Here is a 19,073-nt window from a genome sequence, read left to right on the forward strand (position 1 = left end):
TATTTTGCTGCTATGCAGTTCGATGGTTCATGCCTTCATCTTCAGTTGGAGAATTGTTTATTTCCATGCTTGGTGTCAGTGAAGAGTACAGATGCCTTTTCACAGTCGCAGATCGAAGCAGTGTCGGTTATTTTGTGTCTTTTGCTAACGATAAAAATTGTTGATTTAAAAAGTCACTATAGAGGTTAAAAATCATGAACTTCTGACAGTGGATTGTACTTTTTAACCTTTAAAGTGCCTTTTCTAAATAAAAAAATTTTATCATTAGCAAAAAATGCAAAAAACCTACAGTGCCCTCAGTCTGCGACTGTGAAATGTCTGTGCTCTTCATCAACATCGGCCATTTAGGTAAACAATTCTCCACCTGAAGACGACTGTGAACCATCGAAATGCGTAATGGCAAAATAAAATAGTAACTGATGCAGAAACTGTTTTAATCTACATCATACTTCGCAGGCCTTCCACTAGTGAATAGTGCGTGGGAAGAATGATTGTTGGTAAGCCCCTGTATTGACTCTTAATTTCTCAAATTTTCTCCTCATGGTCAATACGCGAGATGTATGTCGGGAGGGGGGCGGGCTGGGGGGGTTGGGGGGGGAGGGGAGAGGGGGGGGCGGAAGGTAATATGTTGTCTGACTCCTCCTGAAAACTGCCGTCCCGAAATTCCAATAGTAAATGCGGTGCTCTTTGTTGGATCTTCTCTATCTACTCTATCAGTCCTACTTGATAAGGATTCCAGGTAGATGAACAATACTCAAGAATCAGGCCACAAGTGCCTTATAAGCCACTTCTTTCGTGGATGATGTTAATGATTGAAGCAGAAGAAATGAATTAAAATTTGTGCTGCGACTGGGACTCAAACCCGAGTCATCTTGCTAGCTAGACAGAAATGCTACGCGGATTTCCCATTACGAGGGGCATTTGAAAAGTCCGTGCAAAGTATGAGAGATGGCACCACCAGTATGTATCAAGGTCATGTTTAGTTAGTAGCATCTTTGGAAAGAACGCACACAGTTTCAGCCGTATTGGTCTATTTCTTTGTGTTTGGCATTCGTGTGAATCAAGGAAGTCGAGTGATTGTCAAAAAATGGACGAAAAAGAATATCATGCGCTGATTATACATTATTTTACGAAAGGCAAAACACCTCAGGAGACTAAAGGGAAGCTTGATGAACATTACAGTAACTCTGCCCCTTTGATTAGAACAGTTTATAAGTGGTTTCAAAATTCTCGGGGTGGTCATATGGGCACAAGTGATGCTGAACATTCTGGACACTTTGCAGGGGTTATGACTCCAGAAATCATTGATAAAATCTATGATATGGTGATAGGTGACAGAAGAGTTATGGTGTGTGAGATTGCTAGTGCTGTGGGCATCTCGAATGAGTGGGTACATAATATTTTCGATAAACATTTGGACATGAGAAAGTTATCTGCAAGATGGGTTGTGTGATTGCTCACGCTTGACCAAAAACGGAATTGTGTGAAGTGTTGCAAGGATGGTTTGCATTGCAGTTGTTCAGGAAGAATCTACAGGACTTTAAGCAACCATTTTGTCACTGTGGATGAGACACGGATACTCAGCATAGGTAGTTCATGCAGCAATAATGCTGTGGTGGTGTGCTTGTTAGCATTTCTGCCTAGCAAACAAGAAGACCCGGGTTTGAGTTCCGGCTGCAGCACAAATTTTAATTAATTTCTTCTGCTTCAATCATTATCGTAGATAAGGAACAGACTTAAGTATCTCAGGGAAAAATATAATTTTAAAATGCAAATTTTCATGTTAAAAGAGTTGGCATTGAAACCATTGGGTTTACCGTAGTGAAATGTAATCTGTGGAAGATGTGACTAGCCTAACAAATGTACCATAATTTGTTCTTTGTACAGCTAATGAAACATATATTTGAGAAGTGTCCAAGAATAAAGAAGCTGAAACTGTGGACATCCATGCTGATTGACCAAAGGTGTATGGAATTGTTGTCCAGCTTGGAACATTTGAGCACTCTGCAGGTGCTCCTGGACAAGCCTCATGTGACGCCCGTAAGGCTCCGTCTGTTGTCTGATGCCTGTCCACGACTGAAGGAGATACACATCGACTGGAACTATTTTGCCCCACAGGACTTTGAATACTTCTTGAAGGCAAACAAGCATACCCTAACTTCCGCCACACTGCTTTGGACAGTGGGAAAAGAGCAGAAGACGTGAGTGCATTACCATTTGGTTTCCCATTCTGACACACACACACACACACACACACACACACACACACACACACACACACAGTTTCTATTTTTGTGTATACGAGGGCAGTTCAATAAGTAATGCAACACATTTTTTTTCTCGGCCAATTTTGGTTGAAAAAACCGGAAATTTCTTGTGGAATATTTTCAAACATTCCCGCTTCGTCTCGTATAGTTTCATTGACTTCCGACAGGTGGCATCGCTGTACGGAGCTGTTAAAATGGCGTCTGTAACGGATGTGCATTGCAAACAACGGGCAGTGATCGAGTTTCTTTTGGCGAAAACCAGGGCATCTCAGATATTCATAGGCGCTTGCAGAATGTCTACGGTGATCTGGCAGTGGACAAAAGCACGGTGAGTCGTTGGGCAAAGCGTGTGTCATCACCACCGCAAGGTCAAGCAAGACTGTCTGATCTCCCGTGTGCGGGCCGGCCGTGCACAGCTGTGACTCCTGCAATGGCGGAGCGTGCGAACACACTCGTTCGAGATGATCGACGGATCACCATCAAACAACTCAGTGCTCAACTTGACATCTCTGTTGGTAGCGCTGTCACAATTGTTCACCAGTTGGGATATTCAAAGGTTTGTTCCCGCTGGGTGCCTCGTTGTCTAACCGAACACCATAAGGAGCAAAGGAGAACCATCTGTGCGGAATTGCTTGCTCGTCATGTGGCTGAGGGTGACAATTTCTTGTCAAAGATTGTTACAGGCGATGAAACATGGATTCATCACTTCGAACCTGAAACAAAATGGCAATCAATGGAGTGGCGCCACACCCACTCCCTTACCAAGAAAAAGTTTAAAGCCATACCCTCAGCCGGTAAAGTCACGGTTACAGTCTTCTGGGACGCTGAAGGGGTTATTCTGTTCGATGTCCTTCCCCATGGTCAAACGATCAACTCTGAAGTGTATTGTGCTACTCTTCAGAAATTGAAGAAACGACTTCAGCGTGTTCGTAGGCACAAAAATCTGAACGAACTTCTCCTTCTTCATGACAACGCAAGACCTCACACAAGTCTTCGCACCCGAGAGGAGCTCACAAAACTTCAGTGGACTGTTCTTCCTCATGCACCCGATCTCGCACCGTCGGATTTCCATATGTTTGGCCCAATAAAGGACGCAATCCGTGGGAGGCACTACGCGGATGACGAAGAAGTTATTCATGCAGTACGACGTTGGCTCCGACATCGACCAGTGGAATGGTACCGTGCAGGCATACAGGCCCTCATTTCAAGGTGGCGTAAGGCCGTAGCATTGAATGGAGATTACGTTGAAAAATAGTGTTGTGTAGCTAAAAGATTGGGGAATAACCTGGTGTATTTCAATGCTGAATAAAACAATGCCTGTTTCAGAAAAAAAAATGTGTTGCATTACTTATTGAACTGCCCTCGTATATTGTGAATCACCCATAACTTGAACACTCTTTTATGTTATGATCTGTTCAAGATATCAAAACAGTATTTCTAGCATATGATAGTCTGTAGGTGAACACACAATTTTATTGCATGTTTAGTTTGCTAAACTGCTGTAATAACCAGCATATTGAAGCAAGTACATTTTTTAATGGAGCAATATTACGTTTTTAACCACATTTGAAAGCCCTTGAAAATGTAAGTGCAACAGTATAGTATTTGTTAATGCTGGCAATGAAATTTTTCACAAAACTATTCAAGAAATGATCTAAAATTGTAAAGCAAGTTTGCCAGAAACAGCTATGGTGATATAAAGCCTACTAACTGGTGCTCTTATGTCAGACTCCACATTACAAGCAGCAGGAGGATGGGCCTGTGCTAGAGAGATAGAATGTTGTTTCAGTGCCACTGTTAAAAACCATTACATCACTGTACCTATATTTTTTTCAATAGCTTTGCACTGTTGTTTAAAAAAAAAGGTAATTAGAATTTAAAAAATTATAGCTGCTTCAATTACTCTGTTGATACAAGACTTAAAAGTGGGGTATTTTGAGCTCGAATTTTTTGTGGAGTAAGAAAAATTTTTTATGCTTCAATGCTCAAAGATGATTTTTTAATGATTTGAGGCAAGATTTATACAGATACATTTGTTTCCAAGAAGATACTTTTTATACATTTTTGTGTACTGTGTCTCAGTTGGCACTGTAACAAAATATATGTAACTAGTATATTAATTGGGAACTCTTTTAAGCAGACAGTAGACATAAAATTCCCTGTGTTTTTAGTTAACAACATATAAGGAGTTATAATGTTCTTTTTAATTAAAAATGGACGGAAAGAGTTACATACTTCTGACAAACAAAAATGTAGATTGCTCTTTTTTACATTTTACTCTAGACTGTCGCTTGAATTCTGGGCATTTTAATGAAGAGGCTAATGTTGTGCTCCAGTGTTCTGAATCTCTCCAGGAGGCCTAGTTTCTACTCTTCATCTCTGAAGGTGATGGGTGATGGCTTTTATTACTGGGGATATCCTTCCCACTTAACACCGTAACATCAGGAAGCCTCATATAGAAATGTAGGAGATCCAGTATTTTCTTTGATGTAAGACCAGTTGCTGTGGCACCAGTTGCTGTGGCACTTGTCCTGTGTTCTGACCAACTCTGTACCACAGCAAAATCAACAGCATGAAAAACTGCCAGTATCCATTTCGTGGATAGTACAAATAGTATGTAATAAGACATCAGTTGACTGAAAAGATCAATTCAACCCCTGCCACAGAAGCACAGTTTTACTGATCAGGTCAGTCGATAGTAACTCATTTATTTTGTTTCTCCTCGCCCAATAAAATTTGAACTTTGAGCAACTGTTTTGTTATCCACCCGTTTTACTGGTGTTGTGTTCCCTGTGCTGCAAATTTCTTCTCAAAACACTCTTTCCTTCTTCATTGCTGTGTTGTCTTGACTTAGAGGAGTTTGACAATGCCAGCAGCACAAATGGTTCCTCATTTCAACACTTGGATAAGCTCGCATGAAGGAAAAAAAATTATCAAAATATATCTTATGCCCGTATTTTGCTTTTTTATTACACTACTGGCCATTAAAAGTGCTACACCAAGAAGAAATGCAGATGATAAATGGGTATTCATTGGACAAATATATTATACTAGAACCGACATCTGATTACATTTTCACGCTATTTGGGTGCATACATGCTGAGAAATCAGTACCCAGAATAACCACCTCTGGCCATAATAACGGCCTTGATACGCCTGGGCATTGAGTCAAACAGAGCTTGGATGGGGTGTACAGGTACAGCTGCCAATGCAGCTTCAACACAATACCACAGTTCATAAAGAGTAGTGACTGGCGTATTGTGATGAGCCAATTGCTCGGCCAGCATTGACCAGATGTTTTCAGTTGGTGAGAGATCTGGAGAACGTGCTGGCCAGGACAGCAGTCGAACACTTTTTTTACCCAGAAAAGCCCGTAGAGGACCTTCAACATGCGGTTGTGCTTTATCGTGCTGAAATGTAGGGTTTTGCAGAGATTGAATGAAGGGTAGAGCCACAGGTCGTAACACATCTGAAATGTAACGTCCCCTGTTCAAAGTGCCGTCAATGTGAACAAGAGGTGACCGAGACATGTAATCAGTGGGACCTGACACCATCATGCCGGGTGATACACCAGTATGGTGATGACGAATACACGCTTCCAATGTGCGTTCACCGCGATGTCGCCAAACACTGATGCGACCATCATGATGCTGTAAACAGAACCTGGATTCATCCAAAAAAATGACATTTTGCCATTCGTGCACCCAAATTTGTCAATGAGTACACCATCGCAGGTGCTCCTGTCTGTGATGCAGCGTCAAGGGTACCCACAGCCGTTGTCTCCGAGCTGATAGTCCATGCTGCTACAAACGTCGTCAAACAGTTAGTGCAGATGGTTGTTGCCTTGCAAACGTCCCCATCTGTTGACTACGGTATCGGGACGTGGCTGCACGATCCGTTACAGCCGTGTGGATAAGATGCCTGTCATCTCGACTGCTAGTGATACGAGGCCATTGGGATCCAACACGGCATTCCGTATTACCCTCCCGAACCCACCGATTCCATATTCTGCTAACAGTCATTGCATCTTGACCAACGCGAGCAGCAATGTCATGATACAATAAACCGCAGTCGCGATAGGCTACAATCCGACCTTTATCAAAGCTGGAAACGTGATGGTACGCATTTCTCCTCCTAACACGAGGCATCACAACAACGTTTCACCAGGCAACGCCAGTCAACTACTGTTTGTGTATGAGAAATCGGTTGGAAACTTTCCTCACGTCAGCACGTTGTAGGTGTTGCCACTGGTGCCAAACTTGTGTGAATTTTCTGAAAAGCTGATCATTTGCATATCACAGCATCTTCTTCCTGTCGGTTAAATTTCGCGTCTGTAGCAAGTCATCTTTGTGGTGTAACAGTTTTCATGGCTGGTGGTGTTATATGTGGTGTCTGTTCTTTTGGACGGGTCCAAAAGAACGCACTCCGTTTTGATGCTGTAGCCTCCATGAATGAAGACACAAGGACATGTCCGAAAGAACAGACACCATATACGTAATTAAGGTGAGGGTGGCCAACGATCCCTTCAGTGTGGATGCTCACCTTGCTCAAACTGTTATGGGAACTTGCACCAGTGCCTGTCGGAGCTCCTGAAGTTTGAAGACATGCAGTGATACGTCGACCAAGAGTATTCCAGACGTGCTCGATGGGATTTAGGTCTGGAGAACAGAAGAGCCACTCCATTCACCTGATATATTCTGTTTCAAGGTACTCCTCCACGATGGCAGGTCGGTGGGGCCGTGCGTTATCATCCGTCAGGAGGAAGGTGGGGCTTTCGAGGTCGGTTACCCCTTTTTCTTCGCGAATTTATGGCAGAGCGCACATTTAGGGTGCGGGTGAACACTACTCTCTCCCGTACTTTCTCCCAAGAAAACGGGGTATCTCAGGGCTCCGTGCTGAGTGTTGTACTGTTTGCCATTGCCATCAATCCAATTATGGATTGTCTCCTTCCTGATGTCTCGGACTCCCTCTTTGTAGACGATTTTGCGATCTACTACAGCTCTCAACGGACCAGCCTCCTTGAACGACTTCTTCAAGGATGTCTCGATTGCCTCCACTCTTGGAGCATCGAAACCGGCTTCCGTTTCTCTCCCAGTAAGACCGTTCGTGTTAATTTTTGGCGATGTAAGGAGTTTCTTCCGCCCTCCTTACATCTAGGTCCTGTCAACCTTCCGTTTTCAGACGTTGCTAAATTCTTGGGTATTATGTTTGACAGAAAACTGTGTTGGTCCTCCCACGTTTCCTATCTTTTGGCTCGCTGTCTGCGATCCCTTAACACCCTCCATGTCCTGAATGGTACCTCCTGGGGAGCGGACCGAGTGGTCCTTCTCCGCCTCTATCGCGCCATAGTGCGCTCGGAATTGGATTATGGAAGCATAGTCTACTCCTCTGCTCGGCCGTCTATTCTTCGGCGTCTCGACTCTATCCACCACCGTGGATTACGTTTAGTGTCTGGAGCTTTTTACACTAGCCCTGTGGAAAGCCTTTATGCAGAGACTGCTGAACCTCCGCTGTCCAATCGGCGAGCAGTCCTCCTGAGTCGTCATGCTAGTCATCTGTCTTCCATGCCTACTAATCCAGCCCATGACATTTTTTTCGACGCCTCCTTTGATGTAGGGTATGCAGGCCGCCCCTCCTCCCTACTACCACCGGGAGTCCGCTTCCGTCAACTGCTCCATTCTCTTTCCTTCCGCTTTCCTAAAACCTTGACAACTTGGGGTACAGCACCGCCTTGGCCCCATCCCCGGATCTGCCTGCTCCGTGACCTTTGTCGATTTCCCAAGGATGGTACCCCTCCACTTGTTTATCGTCGAGCATTTGCTGCTCTATGTGCACAAATGACGGATGCCACATTTATTTACACCGACGGCTCGAAAACATCGTTAGGTGTAGGGAGTGCCTATATTGTTGGCAACACCCCAAATCACTTTCAGCTTCCCGACCAGTGTTCGGTTTATACTGCGGAGCTTTACGCTGTTCTCCAGGCTGTCCACTACATCCGCCGCCATCAGCGGATACGGTACGTTATCTGCTCAGATTCTCTCAGCTCTCTCCTCAGTCTCCAAGCTCTTTATCCTGTGCACCCTCTGGTCCACCGGATTCAGGACTGTCTTCGCTTGCTCCACCTGGGGGACGTCTCGGTGGCATTCCTCTGGCTCCCGGGATACGTTGGTATCTGTGGAAATGAGGCGGCCGATATTGCAGCCAAGGCTGCAGTCTCTCTTCTTCGGCCAGCTATTCAATCGGTTCCTTTCGCCGATCTACGGAGCGTTTTATGTTGTCGTGTTGTTCATTTATGGCACGCGCATTGGTCAACACTTCGCCATAATAAGTTGCGGGACGTGAAAGCTCTTCCTTGTGCTTGGACCTCTTCCTCCCGAATGCGTCGTCGGGAGGAGGTAATTTTAACTAGACTCCGGATAGGGCACTGTCTTTTTAGCCATCGACATCTTTTAAGCGGCTATCCTCCCCCACTCTGTCCCCACTGCTCTCAGCTGTGGACGGTAAGACACCTTTTAATTGAGTGCCCCTATTTTAATCCGTTACGCTCCCGTCTACAGCTATCGCCTGATCTATCGTCGATTTTAGCAGATGACGCGCGTTCAGCCGACTGCGTTCTCAAGTTTATTAGTGCCAGTGAAATGATGTCAGTCATTTGAAGCTTTTTTTTTGGGGACTACCAACCTCTTTCTGCAGTGGATTTTTAAGCCTTCCTTCTGCTTTTAGTTTCTCCAATTTTATGACTTTGTTCCCATTGCTGCTGGTTTTCAATTTCGGTTTTTTACTGTTTCCTAAGTCACGGGCTGGGCGCTAATGACCATAGCAGTTTTGCGCCAAAAAAAAAAAAAAAAAAAGAAAAAGGAAGGTGGGACTCACTGCACCCCTGAAAAGGCGGACATACTGGTGCAAAATGACGTCCCGATACGCCTGATCTGTTACGGTTCCTCTAAGACACGCAGGGGTGTACGTGCACCTGTTATAATCCCACCCATACAATCAAACCACGACCTCTATACAGGTCCCTTTCAAGGACATTAAGGGGTCGGTATCTGGTTCCTGGTTCACGACAGATGAAAACTCGGTGAGAATCACTGTTCAGACTATACCTGGACTTATCCGTGAACATAACTTGCCACCACTGTTCCAATAACCACGTACTGTGTTCTTGACACCAGGCTTTACGGGCTCTCCTGTGACCAGGGGTCGGTGGAATGCACCTTGCAAGTCTCTGGGTGAATAAACCATGCCTGTTCAGTAGTCTGTAAACTGTGTGTCTGGAGACAACTGTTCCAGTGGCTGCGGTAAGGTCCTGAGCAAGGCTACCTGCAGTACTCCGTGGCCGTCTGCGGGCACTGGTGGTGAGATATCGGTCTTCTTGTAGTGTTGTACACTGTGGACGTCCTGTACTGTAGCACCTGGACATGTTTCCTGTCTGCTGGAATCGTTGCCGTAATCTTGAGATCACACTTTGTGGCACACGGAGGACCCGTGCTATGACCTGCTGTTTTTGACCAGCCACTAGTCGCCCCAGTGTTCTACCCATCATAACGTCATCAATATGTGTTCTTTAGGCCATTTTCAACACACAGTCACCATTAGCACGTCTAAAAATGTCTGCACACTTACTCGCTGCACCTTACTCTGATGTGCACCAACACCCCTCTGCGTATGTGGACAGCTGCCAGCGCCACCGTGCGACGACCGCAGGTCAAATGCACCGCATGGTCATACGCCAAGGAGATTTAAACCTGCATACTGCCCACCAGAGCGTTGTTTCACTATGTATAAGCATTATCCTTATTTTATGAGCATGAGTGTACATCTGCAGTTATGGTCTGGGGTCTGATTTCATATAAAGGTAGGAGCACTCCCGTGGTTATCCTGCGAACCCTGGCTGCAAATCCGTAAGTCTGTCTGGTGATCTGACCTGTCATGCTGCCATATGTGAACAGCATTCCAGAGTGTTTATCAACAGGATAACACTCTCCCACATGCCACTGTTGCAACCCAAATTGCTCTACGTAGTGTCGACATGTTACCAGTTCTGTCTCCAATCGAGCAGGTACGGGACGTCATCGGACGACAATTCCAGTGTCACCCACAAATGGCATTAACTGTTCCTGCATTGACTGAACAACTGCAACAGACAGGGAACTCCATTACACAAATTGACCTCCAGCATCTGTACAACACAATGCATGCACATTTGCATGCTTGCATTCAACATTGTGGCAGTTAAATTTTTTGTTAATGTACCAGCATTTCATATTTGCAATGGCTTATCGCGCACCTACATGAACCTGCGGTCTTACAACGTCAATCACTGAAATATGTTATCTAGACAAATGTATTCCCAACATTTTATTATTCTGCAATAATTATTTTTTGGTGGCGCAGTTTTTCCCCCCATTAGTATAGAATTTGGCTAATGACTCCACTTGCTGGCCTTTCCGATAAAATGTATTTTATATCACTAATTCCACTGATTTTCAAATGGAGTGCAGCAGTCAGTCATTTCCTTTCTAGCTTTATTACAGCAAATCCAGATTTTGGCTAGTAACTGGGCATTATTAATGCAGTATTTTTAAGTTTTAGTACATGCCCAATTACGTCAACACCTGTAGTTCGTGCTCCTGTCCCAGTTCATTCGAGACTACTGTATAAAGATGGTAGGCTTTGCACAGAACACATCGATTGGCTGTATTGTTTAAATTATTACTCAATATTTAAATTTGGACAAAGTGAAGGAGGCATAGCTGAATTAATCTGTGCATAGCTTTTTGATGTTGTCGAAGTTATGGGCGATGTTTCGAGGGTGCTGCTGCTCCTTGTGCGAGTTTATACAAATAGGTTTTGGTAAGATGATTGATGCTTGTCTTTAAATAAAAAGTCTTGGCTATGATGCTGTTTTCCACCAGATGGTTTCCTTCCAAATTCTGATACACTTGCACTACGGGTTATAATATTCACATGTATTAGTGACAACAGGTTTTAGAGCGATCCTCAAAACACAAGCGGTTCCTGACAACCGAGTGCGTTGTTTGCATCGAAGCATCGGAGACCTCGTAAAATCTCCAGGTTCAGGCTGGAGTTGTTGTTGTGGATTTTATTTACAAACTCTTGACACAGGTTAATACTGTTACAAATACTAGAAAAATGTGAAGATTACAGGTTGAGAATAATGCTTACAGTAACTAGTGGTAATTATTTATGGAAATATGATGTTTTATTGTGTTTACAATGGTATACCTAATTTGACTTCAGCATGTTTTCCACTCTGATTTTCAAACAGATGTTTTGCAGTTTTGTGTTTCTCTACAAATAGGTTACATCTGTTTTATGTCTATGTCATAATTTACAAATAATGAAAGTAATTTTGGTGTGAACAGTTTTGTGAATCAATGATGCTTTTGAATTCAAAATTACGATGCAATTTTCATATTTAAGATTTAGCAATTTCCTGTTTGGGATAAAACTAACAAAAACTAGCAGCATTGCAGTCTCTGGGTCACCTTCAACATTCAAAATAACCTTCCTCACATAACAATGAGTCATTTTGTTCCATTAATATTGACTTGCAAGGAATGACTACATTTTTGTGTACCCTTCTGTATGTTTTTAGTACTGCGGATAGTGACACGGGCTGAAATGTTGCTAGATCTGCAGTAAATAGATTACTAGGAACTGATTGCTGTACATTTCTCTGTTTTGAGTTTGTCTAACCTGTCTGATGTAGATGCTTTCCAGGTGTTGAAGTCTTTCTCTTTCATTCTGATGTATTCTTGAAATCTACCTTTGAATGTGCTGCCAGTTTGTCCTATATACCCAGTGGAGTGTGAATTGCCTTTTACTTCATATGGACTGGATTTACTCACCGGATTTAATTTCTCGAATTTCATTCTTAGAAGAATTACTAGTTTATTAGTTATGTGGAACCCAGTACACGTGTTTATTTCATTAAATACTTGTATGATCTTCTTAGATGTGATAGCAACATATGGCAAACTAATGACTTGGTTTCAACCTCTCTTCTTAGTAGGGTAATTTCCTGTTTAACATAACTCCCACTATAAAAGATTTTATTTCCCAGTTGTATATTTGTGACATCAAATGTGCCCTATATTACTTTTTGGTAGTAATGTCTCTCAAAGTGTCCAGATCATTATTTACTACTTCAGCACACCTCGAGTTGTAAGTCTGCTTCTCAAGCAACACAGGTTTTATTAAACACACATTGCAGAACCAGCGACTAGCTGTCAAATAAGCTACCGTGAAAATACTGATATGAAGAATATAATCTGACTACTACATACCATAAAATGTCAGATCAGGTGATAATCAACCATTATCACTACAGTAACACCACCGGAACATGACTAACAAGCAAATAGGTGCTGACAGAACAGTCAGTATTGCAGGGGTGTCCAAACTTTCAGATGTAACCTGATAATTGTACAATGTCCTCGAAAGACATATAACAGGTGGCAGGTGCAGAAAAATAAAAATCGTTTCTTAGTTAATATCAAAGATTCACGTCCATATATTAGAATTTGCATAGCCATTACTTTGTAAAATTTTCAGCTTTGTATCCTTCCATGCCTTGTCACCCAGTTTTGATTATTGTGTCACATATCGTCTGAAACTGATGTAATTTATTATTTTTAGATAACAGCTAACCCCCCCCCCCCCCCCCCCCCCCCCCCCCCCATGAACCATGGACCTTGCCGTTCATGGGGAGGCTTGCATGCCTCAGCGATACAGATAGCCGTACCGTAGGTACAACCACAATGGAGGGGTATCTGTTGAGAGGCCAGACAAACGTGTGGTTCCTGAACAGGGGCAGCAGGCTTTTCAGTAGTTGCAAGGGCAACAGTCTGGATGATTGACTGATCTGGCCTTGTAACAATAACCAAAACGGCCTTGCTGTGCTGGTACTGCGAACGGCTGAAAGCAAGGGGAAACTACGGCCGTAATTTTTCCCAAGGGCATGCAGCTTTACTGTATGATTAAATGATGATGGCATCCTCTTGGGTAAAATATTCCGGAGGTAAAATAGTCCCCCATTCGGATCTCCGGGCGGGGACTACTCAAGAGGATGTCGTTATCAGGAGAAGAAAACTGGCGTTCTACGAATCGGAGCGTGGAATGTCAGATCCCTTAATCGGGCAGGTAGGTTAGAAAATTTAAAAAGGGAAATGGATAGGTTAAAGTTAGATATAGTGGGAATTAGTGAAGTTCGGTGGCAGGAGGAACAAGACTTCTGGTCAGGCGAATACAGGGTTATAAATACAAAGTCAAATAGGGGTAATGCAGGAGTAGGTTTAATAATGAATAGGAAAATAGGAATGCGGGTAAGCTACTACAAACAGCATAGTGAACGCATTATTGTGGCCAAGATAGATACGAAGCCCACACCTACTACAGTAGTACAAGTTTATATGCCAACTAGCTCTGCAGATGACGAAGAAATTGAAGAAGTGTATGAAGAAATAAAAGAAATTATTCAGATAGTGAAGGGAGACGAAAATTTAATAGTCATGGGTGACTGGAATTAGTGTAGGAAAAGGGAGAGAAGGAAACATAGTAGGTGAATATGGATTGGGGCTAAGAAATGAAAGAGGAAGCCGCCTGGTAAAATTTTGCACAGAGCACAACTTAATCATAGCTAACACTTGCTTTAAGAATCATGATAGAAGGTTGTATACATGGAAGAACCCTGGAGATACTAGAAGGTTTCAGATAGATTATATAATGGTCAGACAGAGATTTAGGAACCACGTTTTAAATTGTAAGACATTTCCAGGGGCAAATGTGGACTTTGACCACAATCTATTGGTTATGAACTGTAGATTAAAAATGAAGAAACTGCAAAAAGGTGGGAATTTGAGGAGATGGGACCTGGATAAACTGAAAGAACCAGAGGTTGTAGAGAGTTTCAGGGAAAGCACAAGGGAACAATTGACAAGAATGGGGAAAAGAAATACAGTAGAAGAAGAATGGGTAGCTTTGAGGAATGAAATAGTGAAGGCAGCAGAGGATCAAGTAGGTAAAAAGACGAGGGCTACTAGAAATCCTTGGGAGACAGAAGAGATACTGAATTTAATTGATGAAAGGAGAAAATACAAAAATGCAGTAAGTGAAGCAGGCAAAAAGTAATACAAATGTCTCAAAAATGAGATCGACAGGAAGTGCAAAATGGCTCAGCAGGGATGGCTAGAGGACAAATGTAAGGATGTAGAGGCTTATCTCACAAGGGGTAAGATAGATACTGCCTACAGGAAAATTAAAGAGACCTTTGAGAAAAGAGAACTACTTGCATGAATATCAAGAGCTCAGATGGAAACCCAGATCTAAGCAAAGAAGGGAAAACAGAAAGGTGGAAGGAATATATAGAGGGTCTATACAGGGGCGATGTTCTTGAGGACAATATTATAGAAATGGAAGAAGATGTAGATGAAGATGAAATGGGAGGTATGATACTGCGTGAAGAGTTAGACAGAGCACTAAAAGACCTAAGTCAAAACAAGGCCCCGGGAATAGACAACATTCCATTAGAACTACTGATAGCCTTGGGAGAGCCAGTCCTGACAAAACCCTACCATCTGGTGAGCAAGATGTATGAGACAGGCGAAATACCCTCAGACTTCAAGAAAAATATAATAATTCCAATCCCAAAGAAAGCAGGTACTGACAGATGTGAAAATTACCGAACAATCAGTTTAATAAGCCACAGCTGCAAAATGCTAACACGAATTCTTTACAGACGAATGGAAGAACTAGTAGAAGCCGACCTCGGGGAAGATCAGTTTGGATTCCGTAGAAATACTGGAACACGTGAGGCAATACTGACCTTACGACTTATCTTAGAAGAAAGATTAAGGAAAGGCAAATGTACGTTTCCAGCATTTGTAGACTTAGAGAAAGCTTTTGACAATGTTGACTGGAATACTCTCTTCCAAATTCTGAAGGTGGCAGGGGTAAAATACAGGGAGCGAAAGGCTATTTACAATTTGTACAGAAACCAGGTGGCTGTTATGAGTCAAGGGACATGAAAGGGAAGCAGTGGTTGGGAAGGGAGTAAGACAGGGTTGTAGCCTATCCCCGATGTTATTCAATCTGTATATTGAACAAGCAGTAAAGGAAACAAAAGAAAGATAGGTATTAAGGTCCATGGAGAAGAAATAAAAACTTTGAGGTTCGCCGATGACATTGTAATTCTGTTGGAGACAGCAAAGGACTTTGAAGAGCAGTTGAATGGAATGGGTGGTGTATTGAAGGGAGGATATAAGATGAACATCAAGAAAAGCAAAACGAGGATAATGGAATGTAGTCGAATTAAGTCGGGTGATGTTGAGGGTATTAGATTAGGAAATGAGACACTTAAAGCAGTAAAGGAGTTTTGCTATTTGGGGAGCAAAATAACTGATGATGGTCGAAGTAGAGAGGATATAAAATGTAGACTGGCAATGGCAAGGAAAGCGTTTCTGAAGAAGAGGAATTTGTTAACGTCAAGTATAGATTTAAGTGTCAGGAAGTCATTTCTGAAAGTATTTGTATGGAGTGTAGCCATGTATGGAAGTGAAACATGGACGGTAAATAGTTTGGACAAGAAGAGAATAGAAGCTTTCGAAATGTGGTGCTACAGAAGAATGCTGAAGATTAGATGGGTAGATCACATAACTAATGAGGAAGTATTGAATAGGATTGGGGAGAAGAGAAGTTTGTGGCACAACGTGACCAGAAGAATGGATCGGTTGGTAGGACATGTTCTGAGGCATCAAGGGATCACAAATTTAGTATTGGAGGGCAGTGTGGAGGGTAAAAATCGTAGGGGGAGACCAAGAGATGAATACACTAAGCAGATTCAGAAGGATGTAGGTTGCAGTAGGTACTGGGAGATGAAGAAGCTTGCACAGGATAGAGTAACATGGAGAGCTGCATCAAACCAGTCTCAGGACTGAAGACCACAACAACAACAACAGAAGATAATAGCTGTTATATATTTAGTTTAGATAGTATATTTCAAACTGGAGGTCATTTACTGTGTTCTGAATAATTATTTGCTATCGGCAAAGAGCTGAGTGAAACTGCGTGACGGATTAAAACTGTGGACTGGACTGACACTTGAATTCGGGACCTCTGCCTTTCGCGGGCAAATGCTCCACTGATGGAGGTACCCAAGCAGGAAACTCAAACCATTCTCACAGCTTTACTTCAGAGCAAGCTGGAAGGTAATAAGAGCAGAGTGAAAATTTCATTCCAAAGAGCAGTGTGTGCAGCCTTTTCAGTAGTTGCAGGGGCAACACTCTGGATGATTGACAATGTGGCTTTGTAAAATCAACCAAAACGGCCTTGCTGTGCTGGTACTGCAAACGGATGAAAGCAAGGGGAAATTACAGCTGTAATTTTTTCTGAGGGTGCATACAGCCCTACTGTATTGTTAAATGGCGATGGCATCCTCATGGGTGAAATATTCCAGAGGTAAGATAGTCCTCCATTCAGATCTCTGGGTGGGGACTACTCAGTCGGACATCATTACCAGGAGAAACAGAACTGGCATCCTGTGAATTTGAGTGTGGAATGTCAGATCCCTTATTCAGGCAGGTAGATTAGAAAATTTAAAAAGGGAAATGGATAGGTTAAAGTTATAGTGGAAATTAGTGAAGTTTAGTGGCAGCAGGAACCTGAATTCTGGTCAGGTGAATACAGGGTTATCAATACAAAATCAAATAGGGGTAATGCAGGAGTAGGTTTAATAATGAACAAAAAAATATGGGCACGGATAAGTTACTACAAACAGAATAGTGAACGTGTTACTGTAGCAAAAACAGACACGAAGCCCATACCTACAACAGTAGTAAAAGTTTATACGCCAACAAGCTCCACAGATGATGAAGAAATTGAAGAAACGTATTATGATATAAAAGAAATTATTCAGTAGTCATGGGAGGGGGGGGGGGGGGGGGGGGAGACTGGAATTCGATAGTAGGAAAAGGAAGGAAGACAAGGAAAAATAGTAGGGAATGAAAAGGGAGGTGCCTGGTAGAATTTTGCACAGAGCGTGTGTTAATCGTAGTCAACAGTTGGTTAAAAATCATGAAGGAAGAGCCCTGGAGGCACTGTAAGGTTATGTAATAAGACAAATATTTCAGAACCAGATTTTAAATTGTAGGCCAGTTCCAGGGGCAGTTGTGAACTCTGACCACAATCTATTGGTTATGAATTGTAAATTGAAAGTGAAGAAACTGCAGAATGCAAAAATGTGGGAATTTAAGGAGATGGGACCTGGATAAAATGAAAGAACTAGAGGTTGTAGAGAGTTTGAGAGAGCATTAGGGAATGATTGACAAGAATGGGGGAAAGCACTACAGTAGAAGAATGTGGCTTTAAGAGATAAAAAAGAGAAGGCAGCAGAGGATCAAATAGGTAAAAGAACAGGGCCTAGTAGGAACCCTTGGTTAACAGAAGAGAGATACTGAATTTAATTGATGAAAAGAGAAAATACAAAAATGCAGTAAATGAAGCAAGCAAAAAGGAATACAAATGTCTCAAAAATGAGATCAGCTAGAAGTGCAAAATGGCCAAGGAGGAATGGCTAGAGGACAAATGTAAGGATAGAGAAACATATATTGTTAGGGGAAAGATAATGCCGCCTACAGGAAAATTGGAGAGACCTTTGGAGAAAAGAGAACCAACTCTATGAATATCAAGAACTCAGATGGTAAACAAGTCTTAAGAAAAGAAGGGAAAGCTGAAAGGTGGAAGGAGCATATAGTGTGTCTATACAAGGGAGATGAATTTTATAGCAATAATGGACGTAACTGAAGATGAGATTGGTGAAGGTTACTGCATGACTGTGTATCATCAAATTATGTGATACAAGCATATTATATCATTGTAAAAGTGCTGTTGGATTTCACAATAAGAGACATACATTTATTATATAATGTATGTGTGTATGTCATGTTGAGGGTTTGCAATATTTATAAATTCTCCTACTCTGATATGTCATTCTCATGTCAATTTTTATATTAATCCTTATATTTTATTCATATATTTATTCTTGAGAAAGATTTGGTGCATTCACTTGGATGATACTGACCATAGAAACATTTGAAACACAGATATTCCAAACACCACAAGCATCACGCAAAGGTCGGTTTGTCACAGTGACAATTCTTCTTATGAATCTCACTCTGTAAGTATCATTATCATTGGTGAAGATTTCGCATGATGGCAATAATTTTGTGGCAGACCGTGTATAAGTGGTCGCTTTCCCGGAAATAGGTGCTTGCAGTTGATTATGAATTGAGATACACTACAGAAATTTACAGAAATTTCACTGAAAAAAATTTCAAATAATTTTCTCATTTTTTAAAAGTCATTAATTTTATATGTAATTAGTAGGCTAATAAAGGTGACATTATATCAATATACATTGGAAAACATTCATGTAGTAATGTTCTACCGACGTAAGCATATAAATGAAAAACAGAAATAAGAGTAATGATGGGGTTTCAAATAAAAAAGCTGTGACCTTAACAACTGTGCCACCATTTCGTCTGAGGATACTGTACAGTACAAGGCACATGAAGTTCCTGGAAAATATCTCGAAAAAGTTTGACTATCAGTTTTTCATAAACAGTTCAGTATCTTTGGACAAGTTGAGACACTTGTTCACTTATTTTGACCCTTCTTCCACTGAGGAAAGTTTGCGGGTAATCTGGTTGCAGTATTTGCTGTGTTCTCATCGTAAGTATATGTGGAATATAGTAAGTGAAAGGGTACACCCGTGATACATTCCCT

General features: G+C 42.1%; 1 protein-coding gene across 1 annotated transcript in view; it reads left to right on the forward strand.

Annotated features, from left to right (window-relative positions):
• The window catches only part of LOC124719002, a 146,196-nt gene that overhangs the window by 80,034 nt on the left and 47,089 nt on the right, over window positions 1–19,073 (forward strand). Inside the window, exon 4 of the mRNA XM_047244673.1 lies at window positions 1,888–2,201. Within this exon, the coding sequence (XP_047100629.1) occupies window positions 1,888–2,201 (314 nt within the window). The remainder of the gene's footprint in view (window positions 1–1,887; window positions 2,202–19,073) is intronic.

Source organism: Schistocerca piceifrons, chromosome 10 (assembly GCF_021461385.2).
Source record: "Schistocerca piceifrons isolate TAMUIC-IGC-003096 chromosome 10, iqSchPice1.1, whole genome shotgun sequence".
Taxonomy (NCBI): domain Eukaryota; kingdom Metazoa; phylum Arthropoda; class Insecta; order Orthoptera; family Acrididae; genus Schistocerca; species Schistocerca piceifrons.